The sequence below is a fragment of the Alternaria incomplexa genome (genome assembly GCF_024043165.1).
Source record: "Alternaria incomplexa strain BMP 0042 chromosome Unknown scaffold_5, whole genome shotgun sequence".
Lineage (NCBI taxonomy): Eukaryota > Fungi > Ascomycota > Dothideomycetes > Pleosporales > Pleosporaceae > Alternaria > Alternaria incomplexa.
Window position 1 is genome coordinate 207196 of NW_026249854.1, and position 16827 is coordinate 224022.

At 52.8% G+C, this 16827-nt stretch overlaps 7 protein-coding genes across 7 annotated transcripts; 4 read left to right on the top strand and 3 right to left on the bottom strand.

The window, feature by feature from the left end:
* Positions 1-350: 350 nt before the first annotated feature.
* J4E90_003981 (uncharacterized protein) lies at positions 351-1259 on the bottom strand (the record flags this gene model as incomplete). Its single annotated transcript, XM_051433547.1, has 1 exon — positions 351-1259. One exon carries the CDS (start codon positions 1257-1259, stop codon positions 351-353), a length of 909 nt encoding a protein of 302 aa, XP_051292065.1.
* Positions 1260-2338: 1079 nt separating this feature from the next.
* Positions 2339-3154, bottom strand: J4E90_003982 (uncharacterized protein; the record flags this gene model as incomplete). Its single annotated transcript, XM_051433548.1, has 1 exon — positions 2339-3154. One exon carries the CDS (start codon positions 3152-3154, stop codon positions 2339-2341), a length of 816 nt encoding a protein of 271 aa, XP_051292066.1.
* Positions 3155-4611: 1457 nt separating this feature from the next.
* On the top strand, positions 4612-6168 carry J4E90_003983 (uncharacterized protein; the record flags this gene model as incomplete). The annotated part of the gene is made up of 1 exon (XM_051433549.1): positions 4612-6168. One exon carries the CDS (start codon positions 4612-4614, stop codon positions 6166-6168), a length of 1557 nt encoding a protein of 518 aa, XP_051292067.1.
* A 2185-nt stretch (positions 6169-8353) lies between these two features.
* J4E90_003984 (uncharacterized protein) lies at positions 8354-9586 on the bottom strand (the record flags this gene model as incomplete). Its single annotated transcript, XM_051433550.1, has 2 exons — positions 8354-9337; positions 9386-9586. 2 exons carry the CDS (start codon positions 9584-9586, stop codon positions 8354-8356), a joined length of 1185 nt encoding a protein of 394 aa, XP_051292068.1.
* A 1208-nt stretch (positions 9587-10794) lies between these two features.
* Positions 10795-11640, top strand: J4E90_003985 (uncharacterized protein; the record flags this gene model as incomplete). The annotated part of the gene is made up of 1 exon (XM_051433551.1): positions 10795-11640. The coding sequence occupies one exon, from the start codon at positions 10795-10797 to the stop codon at positions 11638-11640; it is 846 nt and encodes a 281-aa protein (XP_051292069.1).
* Positions 11641-12580: 940 nt separating this feature from the next.
* J4E90_003986 (uncharacterized protein) lies at positions 12581-13125 on the top strand (the record flags this gene model as incomplete). Its single annotated transcript, XM_051433552.1, has 2 exons — positions 12581-12833; positions 12902-13125. The coding sequence occupies 2 exons, from the start codon at positions 12581-12583 to the stop codon at positions 13123-13125; spliced, it is 477 nt and encodes a 158-aa protein (XP_051292070.1).
* A 1882-nt stretch (positions 13126-15007) lies between these two features.
* On the top strand, positions 15008-15738 carry J4E90_003987 (uncharacterized protein; the record flags this gene model as incomplete). The annotated part of the gene is made up of 2 exons (XM_051433553.1): positions 15008-15209; positions 15263-15738. 2 exons carry the CDS (start codon positions 15008-15010, stop codon positions 15736-15738), a joined length of 678 nt encoding a protein of 225 aa, XP_051292071.1.
* Positions 15739-16827: the final 1089 nt, after the last annotated feature.

Consider the following 16827-nt stretch of genomic DNA (forward strand, 5'->3'; position numbering starts at 1 on the left):
CTGGAGCCTGCGTCTACGTCAGGCCACCTACTTTGCGTGTATTCATATCAATGTAGTCTGCAGACCTGTTCAGCTTTTTCCTTGTATAAGGTGCACGTGTGCAAGAGAACAACGGTCCTGGTTGAGTATATCCATTCATAATAAACTAAGGTATACAATCTTCATCGCTAAATCTGTCCGACAATACATTCTGGTATCTGGGGGTATATGACAAAAAACGTTAAGGAAAGACGTGAACTCGTTCGTGAGGTCGTGTACAAAGACAAAAGCCGCAATACTCCAAAGATTGCTCCGCATCAACATGGTCAACCTGTTAGTCTAGGACTATATGATCCGCTCTCTTCTCATCCTTAGACCTTGTAGGGCTTGCGAGCACGGCGAGAACCATGGTCCTTGCCGCCGATGCAGAAGCTGGCGATCCAGCCAAGCAGTGCGATGAGCATAAGTGCAGTGGCAGCCCATGTCAAAGCAAGGAACTTGCCGCCCCAGTTCGCGTTCAGGCCAATGTCGCTACCTTTCTTATTGATAATATCAACCGCCTTCACTGCAACTGCTGTGACGAGGGCGCTTGCGAGACCGATAGCCAGGAAGGCGAGTGTGGCGAGAAGGAAGTTGATGCAGGGAGTAAGTCGGCCGTTTCCGATGAAGATCCCGAGGACGCTGGTGAGGAGCGTAATGAAGATGAGGCAGATTGCAATGACGTAGAGCACAAACATGGCTGCCATGAGCGCGTTGAGGGCATCGATTCCGTTCTGAATGTCATCTGGCCAGTTCAAGTCCTCCAGGGTGATATCTACGCCCGTCTTGTTGATCGCCTCTTGGATGATGGCCGTGGGGTCAAACTTGTAGGTAGCCCTGCTCTTTGCGCATTCGGTGACGTTCTTGGTAATGTCATCCTGACTCAGCGTGGCGTTGGCCACCTCTCCAGGCTCATACTGTCCTTGGCAGTAGTTGAGCATGTGTGCCGAGTACCAGTCCTCGATGCCAACGCGCTCGCGGAATTCGTCGATCTGCTCATTGATTTCGTTGGTGACGCTGTCGGTAATGGAATCGGGAATGAGGTTTATGATGGATGAAAGTGTGGAGTCAGAGTCTTCTGATGGAGCTTGGATGAGCGTTTGCCCAACGGCGGACGTGTTGAGCGTGAGGAGAGAGTAGTCTTCCATGAAGCCTTTCTTATGCCCGGCAAATAGGCAGAGAAACGAGAGGATGAGGGCCGCGGTACAACATAGCACCGGTAGTACTGCGATGAAGCGCATCGTGATGGTGTTGGCTTTACGGTTGTAGTATAGGTGTGGTGCAGGTGTAAAGGCGCAAGTAATCGCGATCCCTCTATGTGCGACCCGTGAATGGCGATGTGTTCAAACAGCGCTGCAAGGCTGAAACGCAGACAAAAGACAAAAGCGATAGATGTTGAGTATGCGTCAAAGGCGATAAAGGAAGAGTCAACCACTTATACGTGACGCGCGAATACAAGCTTACGATGCGACGACGACCGTGCAAAAGACCCGCACGTCACTGCTAGGGCCCGGCCATGGCAACAAGCGAATAGCAAACCCAACCAACGGGGCCTCAGCCTCAAGATCAACGGCATTGAATACGAATCAGGGCCTTTTCAACACACTGACCATGATGTTGACGTGTTGCTGGGCGTGTGGTGTACAGACCCTGGAATTATGACGTAGCGCAGCGCTAAGCGAAGCAAATACGCAGGGGTAAAGCAGGAACGTCAGGAACTTGACGTGCCTAGATTTTTGGTTGGGTGATGATGGCAGAGTTGAAAAAAGAAAGAGTGCCGAAACTCTCGTCAATCTCTGCATCGGTGTAGGCAGGAGCGCGGCGCTTGCAGATGTGCCAGCCACGCGGGACCACTGTGGGGTGCACAGCCGCAACGTGCGTGTGCAGGTACGAATCGATGCAGACTACGGTGACACAAATAGAAGCTGGATTCAACAAGATCACCTATGAGTGCACCCCATGCAAGAGAAAACCGGGACAGGTCTAGAGCCTACATTAACGTTGGGTCACCTACTTTGCATGTTTCCATCTTGATGTCGGCTCCGTGGTATTCAGACTTCTCCATGAGTGAGGTGCGCACCATGTAGGTCAAGGACTGGCTTGTCTAGTCTGTTTGTATTCGGGTCTATCGCTATGGTCTCGTCGTCTATTCGTGAGGCATCGTCTATCATGATGACCATAAGTGCATTACTTTCGTAGAGCAGCCTGTGCTCTCGGACCTTTGGAGTGGAATAGTTATAAGCGGTTGTGGTAGTGATGAAGTGTTGCGCATTGCGCTTTGGTGTTGGGTCGCAGCCGGTTGGCACGGTGCTATCCGGCCTCACGACGGCGTCTTCTTGGAGTTCTTGGTGGGTTGGGGGGTTGACGACGAGCCAGCGCTGACGCCGTCAGTGAAAGGAGAGTATGGCGCTGTCACTGAGTGCGGGGGTGCTCGTTGGCCAGACTTTGTGCGCGGAGGCTCAGCGGAGCCCGGCCACTTCTTCTGCTCCTCGTGCATCTTGTCTAGCGGCTCTCCGACTATGTGATACTTGTCCCAGTTGACGGGTGGACATCGCACGATGTTCTGCGGCTGCGGTATTGCGGGGAACTTGGGTGGGTCTGGCTTCGCCTCCATGTGCGTGGAATCTTTGCGCGTGTCTGCGCTGTTCGCGTCTTGCTCGCTACTGCTTGCTGCGTCGGACAGACCGGCCAGTGTTGGCGTGAGGATGTCCTGGTGCGACTGGGAGGCCTGCGCGCGTTGTTCTTGCAGCGAGCGCACGAACGCCTGCGGGTCGGATACAGCGGCTGCCTTGAGGTCCTGGAGGGCCCTCAGGTCGCGCTTGCTCTTTTCGCGCTGCAGCTGCAGGAGCGAGATGGCGGAGCGCAGGGCGATGGCATCTGGGTTCTCGCTCTCGGATATGGCGACGGACGGCGGTTGCGGTCTGAAGGTGGCCGTGGGCGGAGGGGCAGGGCGGGGTCGGGCTTCGGTGCGCTCCACAGGAGCTAACTGGGCAGCGGAGGCCGTGGGCGTGAGAGGTGACACAGGCGGGCGGTCGGGCGTGGGCGACTTGGAGCGGGCGCCAGAGTGCTCCGAGGCGGTCGAGGCATCGCTGGAGGACACCGGGCGCGCGGTCGTATCGACCAGGAGCGCAGGCATGGCTTGGTGGAGGGAGACGTCGCCAGGCGCAAAGCCGGAGAGTCGTGGCAGGAGGGCGATCGGCGACCACGCTGCGGTGAAAGCAAGGTCAGGCCACGCAGAGGCCTAGGAGCGCTGCTGGTAAATCTCCGGCGGTGGTTCGCCGCAAGGTGGCGGCGTCTTAGGCGCTGTCTAGACTTGTGCCGGGGCCGTCCATGCCAGGTGTGATTTGCGAGGGGGATGTCGGTCGTGCAAGATTGTGCGCGGGAACGCCCACGCTGGCTGCTGCTGTCGACACGTCGCGAGATGAGGGCGAGGGTTGTGCGGAGCCGGCCTGCGGGCGATAATTTCTTTGGCTGCGATTCGGCTGTACGGGAGTCGATCTCGTCTATCTTGTAACAAAGCCGGCCATCCAACATCAACCGCCACACGTCACACAGTCCGCCGACAACACTCGATGATGTTAGAAGAAGAGATCTTGAGCCTGGTCTCTCGTATCCGAGTAAGAGTGTCACATGATAGTCTGTGTTATTGGAAGGATATACACATCTCATCATACTACTATCCAGCTGTCACCTGAAAGGAGTGTCCGAACATGGTAATCCACGCTCCGAGTACTCCGTGTACACCATCACGATGCCAGTTGCACACTGACCTCGGTTGCACTTGCTTGTGGCCGTGCGTGGCATTCTCAGACAGCGATTGCGTGACGCGCCGCTATTCCCGACGTCTGAATCTTGTCATGTCTATCCGACCTACATGCGGTCTGGTCGAACAGAATGGCAAGTTCCTTGAGGGATATAGGAGACAAAGTAAGGACTAAAGACGGCATCGGCACGAGGCAGTGTCAGTGCACTCCTCTGAAGCAACTGCCAACCCACAGCCGACATAACGGCGTTCAAGATCTGCCCTCTGATTGCCAATTTGCATGTCGCAAAACGCGTCCGTCTAGTCCGGCGACATCCTCGCAGATGAGAGTCTTACGCAGCCGAACGCCTGCAAGGGTCAGCGCCAGAGCGAGAAGCCACCCAAGTAATCCACCAAAACGCCATGCTCAGCCCGCCAATGGCAATACTCTGATAGGCGGTGCCGCGTGGATAGCCATCAGAATCACGTCTCTTGAAGCGTAGCGTACCCGTCCCAGCCTGCGTCCTCCACGGTGAGTCGCTCTTGCTTTTTGCTAGCCTTGGAGCCCTCAATTGCGCCTTCTACTTGCAGACTCTCCAGCTCGGTACAGACACGCCCATTTCCCTCATCTGCCGTCCCGTCCTCGACCCTCACCTCTCCACCTTCATATCATCCTTCCAAATGCCACTCAAATTCCTCACTTCTCGACCCTCGACTACTGTCCGCTACCTGCACCTGCATGACATGCGCTACGCCTTAGCGACGGCCTGCCAATCAAACGACGATCAAACTGGCACTGACTGGCCGCTAAACCCTAAGGGCCCACCCGACCGAAATCACTTTCGTTAGCCATGGCTCCGAATGCAGACTTAACAGCACAGTCCCCGCTGGCGCGCATGCCCAAGCTGAAGTACAGAAATCCGCTTCCGTCCGACAGCCTTTCCATCGCCGACTCTGCTTCCCAGGACTCTGGGCCCGACTCTGCTTATAGTCAAGAGCCGCCCGCGACCCCGGATCCAAACGCTCCTTCGAACATCTCCCGCCCGTCCTTCGACACTACCTCCCTGACGTCATCCAGTCTGGCTTCCATATCCTCCAGCAACTCTTCGTCAAATGGCTCAAAGTCATCGAAGAAGAAGAAAAAGGGCTCCGTGCTCGGTTTCCTTTCTCTAAAGGAACCATCCCAAGTCGCTTTGGAGCAGTTCAAGGAACAGCAGCGCAAGCAGAATCTCAACTCCGGAACCTCTACGCCGCAGTCAAGAGCCAGCAGCAACTATGTCGGCCAAAAACTTCCAAATTCTGTCCCCAAGGTCAATTCAAAATGGGACGGTGTTCCTGAATCCGTCAAACACCGGTACTCAACAACAAGCGCATACAGCAAGGACAACAGAATCAGCGTATCGTCCAAGGGCTCCTTTGGCTCGCCTCTCAAGAACGCCCCTTGGAACGAGTCGAGATTCTCTGTCATGACAGATGGCACCCGTAACCCACCCAACTCAGTCGCATCTGCCTCCATATCAAACCTTACTATCCGAGATGGAGCTTCTGGCCTCGGATCCTCGCCATCAACTACCACGCTCCCGGAGATGTCCTACTATTTCCCAGACGACCCCGCTGCGTCTGGCGCGTTACCCCCCAGGTCCGAGAGCGCTGGCGCGTCCTACGATTCTACCATGCAGTCACCAGTTCGGCTCTCGAACTCCACTTCGAGCGATCGTCCAAGCATAGACGGATCAGTAGACTCACGACCACATTCCCCAGCCTCTTCGACGACATCCGCAGATACGATCGTCATGGACACTGCAGATACTATCTTCCGAAAATTGAACGACCGGCCCAACCAAGGAGCATGGGGAACGGATGCTCATGCTGTTCAGGCGCCTGCTGAGAACAATTTTGGCGATGTGCCCGACTCACATGACTTCCTCTTTCAACCCCAACCTGTTGTAGAGCGCCGACAAAGCGAACCGCTCGCCATCTACGAGTCGCCCTTGGATGCATCGTCTATCCCACATTATGCCCCTCAGCGACCGGTCCAGAACTTCAGTCGGCCAATGGCAACGAAGGGCCCACCGCCAGTTCAGCGGTCTGCACACATGCCGCACTATAGGAGGACACCATCAGCTCCAGCGCTACCAACTTTATACGAAGCGTCGCTAGCCAGCACTGATGATCTTCGAGAGGATCGCGATGACGACGACGATGACGATTCGTATTCCATTGCTCCATCTACTATTGCGCCATCCGAGCTCTCCAAGCATTGGTATGAGTCTCCACGTGAACGTTTAGGTCTTGGTAGGCGACTTCAGATCAATGACGTTTCACCATGGGAGGAGCAGCGAGGGGCAGCAGGTAAGCCCAAGAAAAGTCGGTTGTCAATGTTTGGGAAGGCGGTGTCGAGAGGATAGGCTTTGCGGGCAAAGCTCGCGCATTGACTGACTCCCAGTGGGTAGCTTCGTGCGAACCTGAGCGATCATCGACCGGTGCTACAAAAACACTCGGCTCCTGATACGCCAACTTGTGTACAAACTTTTGCGATTAGCGATATCCAGCATACCCCCGCTTCGGCGATATTCTTGTACGGCGGCATTTCTGAACGCCAGTTTCTCCAACATAGATACCCATTTCACGAATCTTACCAATCTGCTCTCTAATGGCTACATCATCACGCATCATTCCCTCAGGTAACGTAATAATTAATTCCTTCTTACGACGACTGAGCCTCGTTACGAAACCGAGCTCACGAAGCTGTGGGGAAACATGGCGCGAATCGCGCGTCGATTTACGAAGGTTTGACGCAAGGCACTACACAATCACACCATAGGGCTTACTATAGTGGCACGTTTTGCGTCCATCGCACGTATCTCATGCAAGCCCCAATCTCACTAGTTCACCTTTTCGAACCCTATATTGCTTCTGCCGTGGTTCTTCAGCCCTGGTCTAGCGTGACTGTTTGCCGATCGACAAGCCCGTCGAAACCTTAACGCCATAATCCACTCCCTTGCAGTATCGGAACGAGCACGCTCTCTTACCACTCTATTTGACAGGCTTAATGTGATTCGCCTAGCGGACACTTATTCCAATCCAGCACACACGTCATTTAGGTCGATCAACTCGATCTGCTCGCCGAGTAAGTCAATCCAAAACCAGATCACACGAGCCATCGAAACACCATACCAATAGTTTGACGCTGACTGTCGCAAAGTGCGCTTGCATCAGAAATCAAGTCCCTTGGCGGACACGCTCAGTATCTAGCACCGGCGGCTCCGTTTAAAGGCCCTCTTGTTGGTTGGTCTATGAAAGTCATGATTACCGACACACTCCCGCTAGATTTAGCTTTCTCCAGATCGTCCCATGGCGCAGCATGGTACTCCCTTGTGCTGCTAGCTTGATCGACAGGGCAGACGCGTCCACACCCCGTATTCCCAGGATACCCACGATCAAATGCTATGTGTATTTCCGGAAGGGTGAGCGACTGCCCATGCTTGGACCAGGTTGAGCTTTGAAGGGGGATAGCAGTACATTGCTGTAAACTTTGAACAGGTTCTCATGGCCGAAGTGAGCGCGAGTTTCAATATTTGGAAGCGGAAGCTGCGGCGCAGAGCATGGCACGTCGAATAGTCTAGTCATGGACATGGATTGCTGTTGGTAGCTTTTTGGGTTTTGAAGAGAAAGCAGTGTGGGAAGGATCACCGATGGCACTACGACTCGCTGTGTATAGACGCGGTGCACGGTGCCACATCAACCTGGGAAAAGACTGAACAGGTCTGGAGTCTTCGATGACATAGAAACATGCACAGTAGGTAACCTGACATTGATGTAGGCTCTACACCCGTCCAGCTTTTTTCCTGTATATGGTAGTGCACCGATGTTGACTGCCAGAGCAGAACTCAGCATGGAAATGGTCCAGATCAGTTTTGATACGACGCCATTCAACATGCTCCACATGAATAGTTCTGTTCATTTTTTACGCTTCTTCCACTTGCTCTCGCAGCCGCCGAAAATGTACTTGAGCCATATCTTTTACTTAATTTTTGGTAAATTAGACCACAGGAGAATATAGAGCAGAGCTGATGGTTAGCTCCCAGGGACATGCGGGTAGCGTGTTTTGCTTTTGGAGCGCGCTGCTGACTCACAGGCAACATCAATATATCGTACATCGTTTTTGGTACTTTCTCATTCATGTGCTCGCTGAAGGAAGAAAGAGCCGTGGAAAGGATGTTCATACAGATGGAAGTTGGCCTGCGCGAGGAGATCCCGGTGACATGGACGTTATCGTCAACAGTCCGAACATGTTACATTGATGCGCAGTTTTGACGGTGATATATTTTCATCGATATGTGCACCATGCGTTTTGTTCTGGATAACCCCGTTGTGTGTATGCAGGTCTCCGGGGTCGCCAGGCCGCACGTGAGACTTTTGCTGTGACGTTTTGAAAGAAGAGGAACAAGCGAAGAGCCTTGAGAAGAGGTTCTCGGCTTTTTGAAATCATGAAGAAGGGTATTGTTGTTGAGGAATAAGAGGTAGAATTTCCATACGGACTTTTATATGCCTTGCCTACAGCACGAACACGCACGCGCGGGGTGGCTGTGCTCATACACTGAAGGCTTTCTCGTGCAGAGTTATAATCTTTGCCCGTTCCTCTATCTGGCCGTCCTGAGCCCAATCCCCCATCTCCATCAGCCTGTCTCTCTGAACCTCAAGCTCCCTGTTCATGACATCACTGTTTGCGTTTCCAATACTCCTCTTGAGCTCTTCTGTCATCTCTTCTGCTTTGGCCTTCACACTCTTTGTGAATGCACTAGCCGGCCCATGACTCAGGTGCGCTACATTCAACACCTGCTTTACCAACATCATGGCAATGAGACCCATATTCACCTCCGGTGCACCTACACCCTCTGGAGTACTTGCTAAGTACGCAGCCAACATCGCCATCTGCCATGTTTGTACTACCCGGACCGGGTGGAACGAGACTGGGTAGAGCTTGGGAAGAATGTACTTGTACCGCTTTGCACATTGCGCCCATGCGTCCTGGTAACGTCCCTCGGAAAGCAGGTTCACAATCAAGTCGTCGCGGAGTGCAGCATATGGTTGTCGATAAATCGGCAAAAACATTGCCTCATGGCATATCTTGAGTGCTTGCCTGATCGCTGCTCTAACAAGCAGGGGGTTCTCTGTTGCTTGGAGTTCCGCATAGAGACCAAACAGCTTCTCCTGAGTTTCTGCCATGGACGCAACTTCGGCTCCCAAGACCCATCCAGGCCTTGATGGTACCAGCCAGTTGTCTTCCTGGAGAGTCGCCTTTTCCTGACATTGGGCGCAGCGGCAGGTAAAGAACCAGCGGGATTGGAGCTCTTGTTGTCGCCTATGGTAGGGATTCGTAGCATCAATGTACGATATGTAGATTTCTTTGTCTTTCTTGATGGGTCGGAGTGTACGAACGCTTACTCTCGGACCGTCCATCATGATGTATGCGTTCGGGTTACAGGAGTGATTCATATGGCAGAGTGTAGGGTCGATAATGATACCTAGAGGATCTAACGTAGGTGTGATCAGTGTCAGAGCATTTGACATTACCTTTATACATGTCAGTGAGAGAGTTACAAGAGTCCATCACAGACTTACTCGACCATACATCGCTGCAACAAAGTCCTTGTCGAAAAGGTTTTGCAACGACGAGAATTGACCGACACCCATAGCCATGAGTTCGATATTCTCGTAGGTTCCGTTCCGCTTGAATTCGTCAATGTGCGAAGGTAAGCGACAAAGCAGCTCCCACTCTTCATCGGAAATCAAACCATGCTTTCGCCTAATGAATAGTTCCATACATGCAAGTAAGGCTTTGGGGAGGGGTCTACCAGCCGTTGGCTTCAGCATCTTGCACTCATGCTTATGTCCCCGATTCCATGCGTCCTTTTGGCATGCCTGATGCATATTAGTTTACGAACATACCCGCAGATAACTCGACGTACCTTGCTGCAGTAGCGGAATATCTGGCATGCAGCACACTTGTTCACTTTTGCGCCTTCCGGTACATACAACCTCGTTCCAGTCGAGGAGCCTTCAGTCCAGAGGTAGCAATTCGCACAGGTATCGAGTAGCCGTTCCGTCTCCAATGAAGCAGCAAGAGGCCTCGTGAAGCTTGCGATCTCTTCGCCCGAACCAAACCTTCGGTTAGCAAAAAGACCATTACCAATGCTCTCGCCTTTGCTGTTGGTACAGATAGCCGACTTCGAAATGTAGTAAGGTGCCGGTACCGCCACGGAAGACCCAGGTTCGCCTGACATGACGCGAGTTAGTAGATAGATACTTAGTTGGTGTCGTTAGAATGATGGGGTTCAAGTCAAAGGGTTCAGACGCGTAGCGTGCGACGTCATGTTGTCTGAAAACAGCGTTCATCTCGCGTGAAAACGTGAGTTTCGCGACTGACTAGCTCGATTAGGCCAAGGCCAACAAGCTGCCCATGCTCCTACCCCTCACCTTCTCAACACACTTCCAACAAGAGAACATTGCATCTACACATATTCCTTTGGTTTTAACGTCTCGTTTTACTTGAATATAGGTTAAGGGTCGAGCATTGCGACATGCCCACGTTCCGAATTCCACGTCGCTGATTAGCCAGACGCATCCAAGTTGTAGGCATGATGCGAAACAAAGAAACTACAGATAGCATTCTTGTCGATCTCACAAGCAATTTGATGTATACAGCTGTCGAGTGTCCAATTGCAGCATTGGTGATGAACCAAGGGTACGTCACAGCCAGGGTTTCGCGCGGCGGCACAGTCCGTCATTCCCGCGGCCGCGTCGCAGACTCAACAATCATAAACTTTGTAACTGTCTTCAACTCGACCGCTTTTATTCAATTCATTGACATACGCTCTTAGCAGTAAGTATACTATTACCCGTGTACACCCTGTGGAAAGCTGGTACGATGACATAGTTAGGTTGATCTTCCTGGCACGACCACCGCCCCACCGCTGCCGACGCTTCTGCATTAGCCTCCGTATCGTACCCGCTATATTGCGCGACCGAGAATGCCACCATACGGGACACCGAAGAAGGCATGGGGCAATTCGTCAAACCCAAACAAGAACAGCTTCGTTCCTACTAACGAGACCCTCGAAAACGAAGTCGATGAGGAGTACCGCACTCGAGCGACGAACGACCCATATACACACTACATCCTTAAGACGGGAAAGCACAGGGGAAAGACCTTGAAGCAGGTCCATGAAGAAGGCCGCAATGAGGGCTACCTTAATTGGATGCTCAGAACACCAAAAGCGTGCAAGGACCTGGACGGGGAGCATATTGTGAAGAAGGGGTTGTTATACTGGAAAGAGCACGCCTCCAGCGCCGAGCCGGCGAAAACGCCGACAGAACCCTCTTCCAGGAGAGACAGTGCAGCTTCTGGGACGGAAATCTCCCGATTCAAAGACACTCAAGGAATGCAGATGACAATCACAGGCGGGGATGTTGCAGGTCTTTTTCACATGAGGGAGAATCAGCTCAAGACTGCCGGGGTGAAAAGAAAGTCCAACTACGTCATGTACAGCAAGCGATACTGGAGCAACGTGTACTCCTTGAAAGATGTATACAACGCAGCCGTCCGTACACCAAACTGCCCTAGGGACGAAACTCCTGATCAGGCTCTGGAGCGGTACTTCGAGAAGGTGAAGAGATGCGGTCACGGAACTATGCTCTTTATGCCAGAGTGTTGTGAGTGCTTTGAATGCGAGAACCTTCGCGCTGGTCCGACACAAGGAGGCCTACGTTTTGTTTCGGAGTTGCAGATGGAGCGGCTCAAGCAGATGCAAAAGGAGCAGGAGAGAGAGGACAGTAGATGGATCGGGATCGAGCCTTGGATGGGCGATTATGATTAGTGAAGATGCGAATAGAAAGACCGTGGGCAGCTGATGTGCTCGATACGGGATGTGTTCGTTATTTGAAACTACATATAAGTTTCAATGACCGAAGAGGTGGCTCACAGTGTGTTATGAGGCCGATATGCAATTTTCAGTGATTGGACAGGTGGACCAGAATGTGGTGTTGTAAGACTGAACGACTTGTAGAGTGCTTGTCAAACAATGGCCGCAATTTGCATTCGTTGCGCGACGCCTGGAGTGCATCGCGACCTAGATCTCTGTATCCATGAATGGAAGCTAATAACGCGTATATGTGATCAAGTACAGATGTAGCATCGCCTTCATATGCCCTTTCCTCTCCCACTCATCATATCGGGTGTGTAGCCTTCCTCTAAAATCAGTTAGAAGATGGCTAAGTCTGGGCCTCGCCTTCTTCTTTCACATCACATGTGTGAGAAGAGGGATGTTTTGATTACGATAAGATGATCCGAACTTTTACTGCATCAGCACACGTACTTGCTCCGTCTCACTTTGTTATAACGCCATGCACCAGATTTTCCCACCTGCTCACTCCGATGTAAACAGTCGCCTGAATGGCTAGCATGGAAGTAGGCTACATTATCCTACTTTTGCGTGGCCTAGGAAAGCGCGGTCTTTCTCCAGCTTCTAGTTGGGTATGGGCTTACCTTGTCTACGTGAAGGTGAGTGGTGAACCTGTCCAAAGCCCCACAAGCTCTCACCGTCACCACAGCTTTGCTTAGACAGCGACTTCTCTCACTACGCCAGCGCAGTAGTAAGGCGCCTGCCTATTTCAGTTCGTCCTCAGGCTTTCTACTCTCTTCTCTTGACACCACACTTCGAGTTCAATCTTCCTACCTCGCAGACGAGCATCGCTCTTCAGTATCATCTCTTGAAGTCACATCACAACGTTCCCTTACACGACACCACCATCATCAGCATGCCTCCCAAAGCTTCCACCGAAAGTGGCCAGAAGGTGGTACCAGCAGATTGCGTCTCTGTCCTCCTGATGGCTATAGGTAGCACCACCATCTCCAAGGCACAGTATGAGATGATGTCAGCCCTCGACGGCACCCGAACTGCGAGCTCGTTCGAACATCAGTTCCGCACGATCACGGCTAAGGCCAAGGAGCTGAAAGCTCGTGCTGAACAAGGCGAGACTTTCCAGCCCGTGGCACCGGCCAAGAAGGGTGGTAAGTATTTACAGTCCTTCACTACACGCTGGTCAGGCTTCTACCGACGCAAAACTAACACTGTACAGGTCAGACTACCCCAACAACCGCCAAGGCAACTCCTAAGAAGAGAAAGGACATGTCTTCCGGCTCCGAGGACGCTACCCCGTCTAAGAAGAAGACGGCGACTCCCAAGTCCCGTGGCAAGAAGGCTCAGACCCCGGTAGAGGACACCATGGAAGAGGACTTCCCCGATGACGCTGAGGAATTCATCAAGAGAGAGAAGAAGTGGGAGGAGGATGTCTTCACCTGAAGCATCCAGTCTTGAGCAGACGGATGGAATATGACATGACATGCAAAAGACCGTGAACAGGGTGGAGTTGCGTCTATGACCACGTGGGTCACATGGTTGAAAACTGCGGTGAAGCCAGATGCACCACACGCATGTATGTGAAGAGAATTATAAGGATCATCAACGATCTTCCATAGTCAATGGAGCATTTCTCTACGTCTTCCTTGCTCATGACTTGTGTTTTATGCTCCAACTTTCACAACGACATCAGCACTTCAGGTGTACAAGCAGTTGTAACACATGAATGGGGAGCCTGCAGCACGATGGGATAACCCCATTCAACAAAAAAGCTCAACAGTCTGGAGCCTACGTCGACGTTAGATCACCCACTTTGCATGTTCTTATATTAATGTAGGCTGCAGACCTGTTCAGCATGCGTGCGGCTTCCGTGTCTCTATGACATCCTCTTCCAGTTTGACTTCTTGTATCGAGAGAGATCGATACCACAGGCTGCTGTTAGCGACATGTACGCCCTGCAGGATACTCCCTACTTCCATACCATATGACATCGTACAATTAACGCCGGTCATTTGGGTTTCAGCGACCTTCTTGTCGTCCTTGGTCCCAACGTTGCCGATGCTGGGCGTGCATGCGATTATCTGGAAGAATGTAATAATAACATGATCCAGCTTACCATAAGCAATAGGCGCATGCTGCTAAGATGTGCGCAGACGGCATGATCCTGCTCGACGTACCGCTCTGGCATATCCGATGCGCATATGCATCTACCAGGTACGATATGATCTTTTAAACGATAGTCACCGCTTCATTCTCCAACTTTGCATCTTGCTGTCGGTCATTTTCGTCAAGGCCAGCCCACAGTCAAATCTCCTTTGGGTGGGGCCCAAATCTCGGGCCGTCTGCACCCCCATCGGCTCCGTGCTAAAACCGTAGGCTCATCACCGGTGTCGCACCGACCACCCAAGTCTCGCCCCTAGGCTGGCAAAGTCTTCCAGGGAAGGTCGTAGATCGCAGTCATGTCGGCGCATATCGATAGGGGGAGATCAAGGCGTCGATTGGAGTCGCCCTGGTGGAGGATGACGTCGCCCCCGGCGGTTAAGGTCATGTGCGAGACCGGCGTTCGCATAAGGTGGTGGTGGAGCTGACATGTTAGGCGAGGCAAAGTTACAGAAGATGGCAGGTGCCGGGGGTGGCCGAGTAAGCAGGGGAGACCTTGGCGCCAATGCAGGTACAGCTTCGACGCCTGTAGTTTGCGCCAGCAACTTTACTCAACATCCACATCTCGAACGACAGTCTGTCACCCTCTTCTTGTAGTCTGCATCGACACCTCGTGTTCCTGCGCGGTTATGCGGCAGCAGGATGGCAGCAAGGCCCCTGAATTTTCCCCGGATTATTGGGTGGCTTCCTTCTAACCTCCAAACAGTTTAGCATCGTGGCACGGCGGCCGTTGGTGTGCTCCTCATGCGCCGGGATGCATCGTCGGTGAGTGGCTCCTGGGCTAGACGCTCGCTATGATCCTAGGCGAGATGCCTCGAGGGCTGTGCGAACAGAGGGAAAAGGGGGCTCCTGGCCAAGCGTCTCACTGGCGAACGGCCGATTGGGCGCATGAGCATCCTCATCCATTAGCTCCAGAGCGAGCTATACTGCTTTCGTCCGGCAATTTTGCATCTTCTGCCGTTGCTTTGGCGTCTCGATCCGGTCCAGGTAGCCGTTGGGTGTCAGCGTATTCTTTATTATACCGCGTCGCCCACCGTCGTCTTTCCTTCTTCACTCCCACGTCGCACTATCGCTGTACACAGTCACTCGTTCTTTATCCAACTACATATACCCATACAGCTACTACAGTTCTAATACCCTAATCACCAATCCAACTACCGTCACCATGCGCTTCTTCGAGACCATCCTTTCCGCCGCGGCCTTCGCTGCCGCCGTCGCTGCCCTCGAGATCAACGACTTCCCTGCTGAGGGTGTTGTTGCTGGCCAGACCTACACCATCACCTACTCCCCCGCGGACGACACCCCCACCACCTTCATCCTCCGCCAGGGACAGTCCACTGACCTCGACACCGTTGCCACTCTTACCAGTATGTACCCAATTTGACTATGATTTGATCTTTCAATTCTAACAGAACTCTAGCTTCCGCTACCGGTGGAAAGTTCGAGTGGACCCCAACCAAGTCTCTCGTCAACGAGCCCGACTACGCTCTCCAGATCCAGCAGGGAACTACCATCAACTACTCCGCTCAGTTCCCCCTCTCTGGTGGTGCTGAGGAGGATGACTCCCCTGTCTCCTCTGCCGTCTCCTCCGCTATGGCCTCTGCTTCTTCCGCTACTGCATCTGCTGCTTCTTCCGCCTCTGCTGCCCTCAGCAGCGCCATTGAGAGCGCCAAGTCCAGCATGATCACCAGCGCTGCCTCTGCTTCCGCCACCATCAGCCCCTCCGCTGGCGTCAACTCCACTGTCACCTCTGCCACTCTTACCCGCTCTGCCTCTTCTTCCGGCTCTGCCACTGGCAGCGCCAGCCTTCCTGAGGTCACTGACTCTGGTGCCAACATCCGCAGCCCCGTCGCTGCCATGCTCGGTGCCGCCGCCGCTTTCGCCTACTTTGCATAAGCGTTTCCCTTCACGACCTTATACTATAATTGTCCTTTTACGACATGTTAGCATTGGAATCTGTGGAAACCCCCTCTAGCATCTATTTCAATTTGAGTCACGCGAGCATTGGCATCCGTGATGGGTGTGTCTGATGGGAACGCTATGCAAAGAGCTTGTATAGACGTAGCAGAAAATGATAATATGGAAGCATTTGCCTACTCATCCATGATCTTGCAAGTGATGCGTGCAATCACACCATGCCTCTCGTCTCATGATGTATCAGATGTAGTTTTGCTTGTGCGAGCACAGGTGCTTCCGACCTATGCGCACTTACCGTGAAACATCCGTTCCGCTTCCCTGCTTCTCTTGTTACTTCCGCAATGCTTGGAAGATCTCTATCATCGTAGCACAGACGTCACAATCAATCATCCGCGTGGTACCGCATCCATCATGTCTCAACGGTACCGTGGTACGAAGCTGTCATTATGCGTCGCATGCGCGCTATCCCCGCATGTCTATCACAGCAACCTGGTAGTACACAGTAGGTACTGGGGTCAATCACTCTTTGGCGTGTGCGCAACATGACGTCGCGTTTGGCGCGTGTCAAGAGCCTGAAACGCGGAGTTGAAGATCACATCTTGTCGTTCGTCGCGCCAGGAAAACTGTGGTTGACTGACCAGGTGACCCCACAGCGGGATTGTTCCCCACCTCTCCACAGATGCATCAAGCAAGCTGCAAGAACCCGCTGCTCATTGCCACACCGTAACTACACCCCAGCGATTCTCTCTTCTCTGTCGCATCTATCGCTTGAAGTCTTCAACATTCTGTTGCGTCTTGACAAGCACACAGCCCCAAGGACGCGAACAGCAGCAGCACCCGCATCGCCACCATCAGCTAGTTTCTAACCAGCCGGCGTACACCGAGTTCCACCATCACTAACTACAAGGACTGCGCAAGCCTACCAAGCAAGCCACCTGCTTACCAACCCAAAAGAGAGTAGACATGTAGCACTGCCTGCTGCCGTGTGTTGCGCGTCAACTGTCTTGTATCACGCGGTCAACTGCGTTTTGATCGAACCAGGACTTGCCACGGCTTGCACACGCTAGC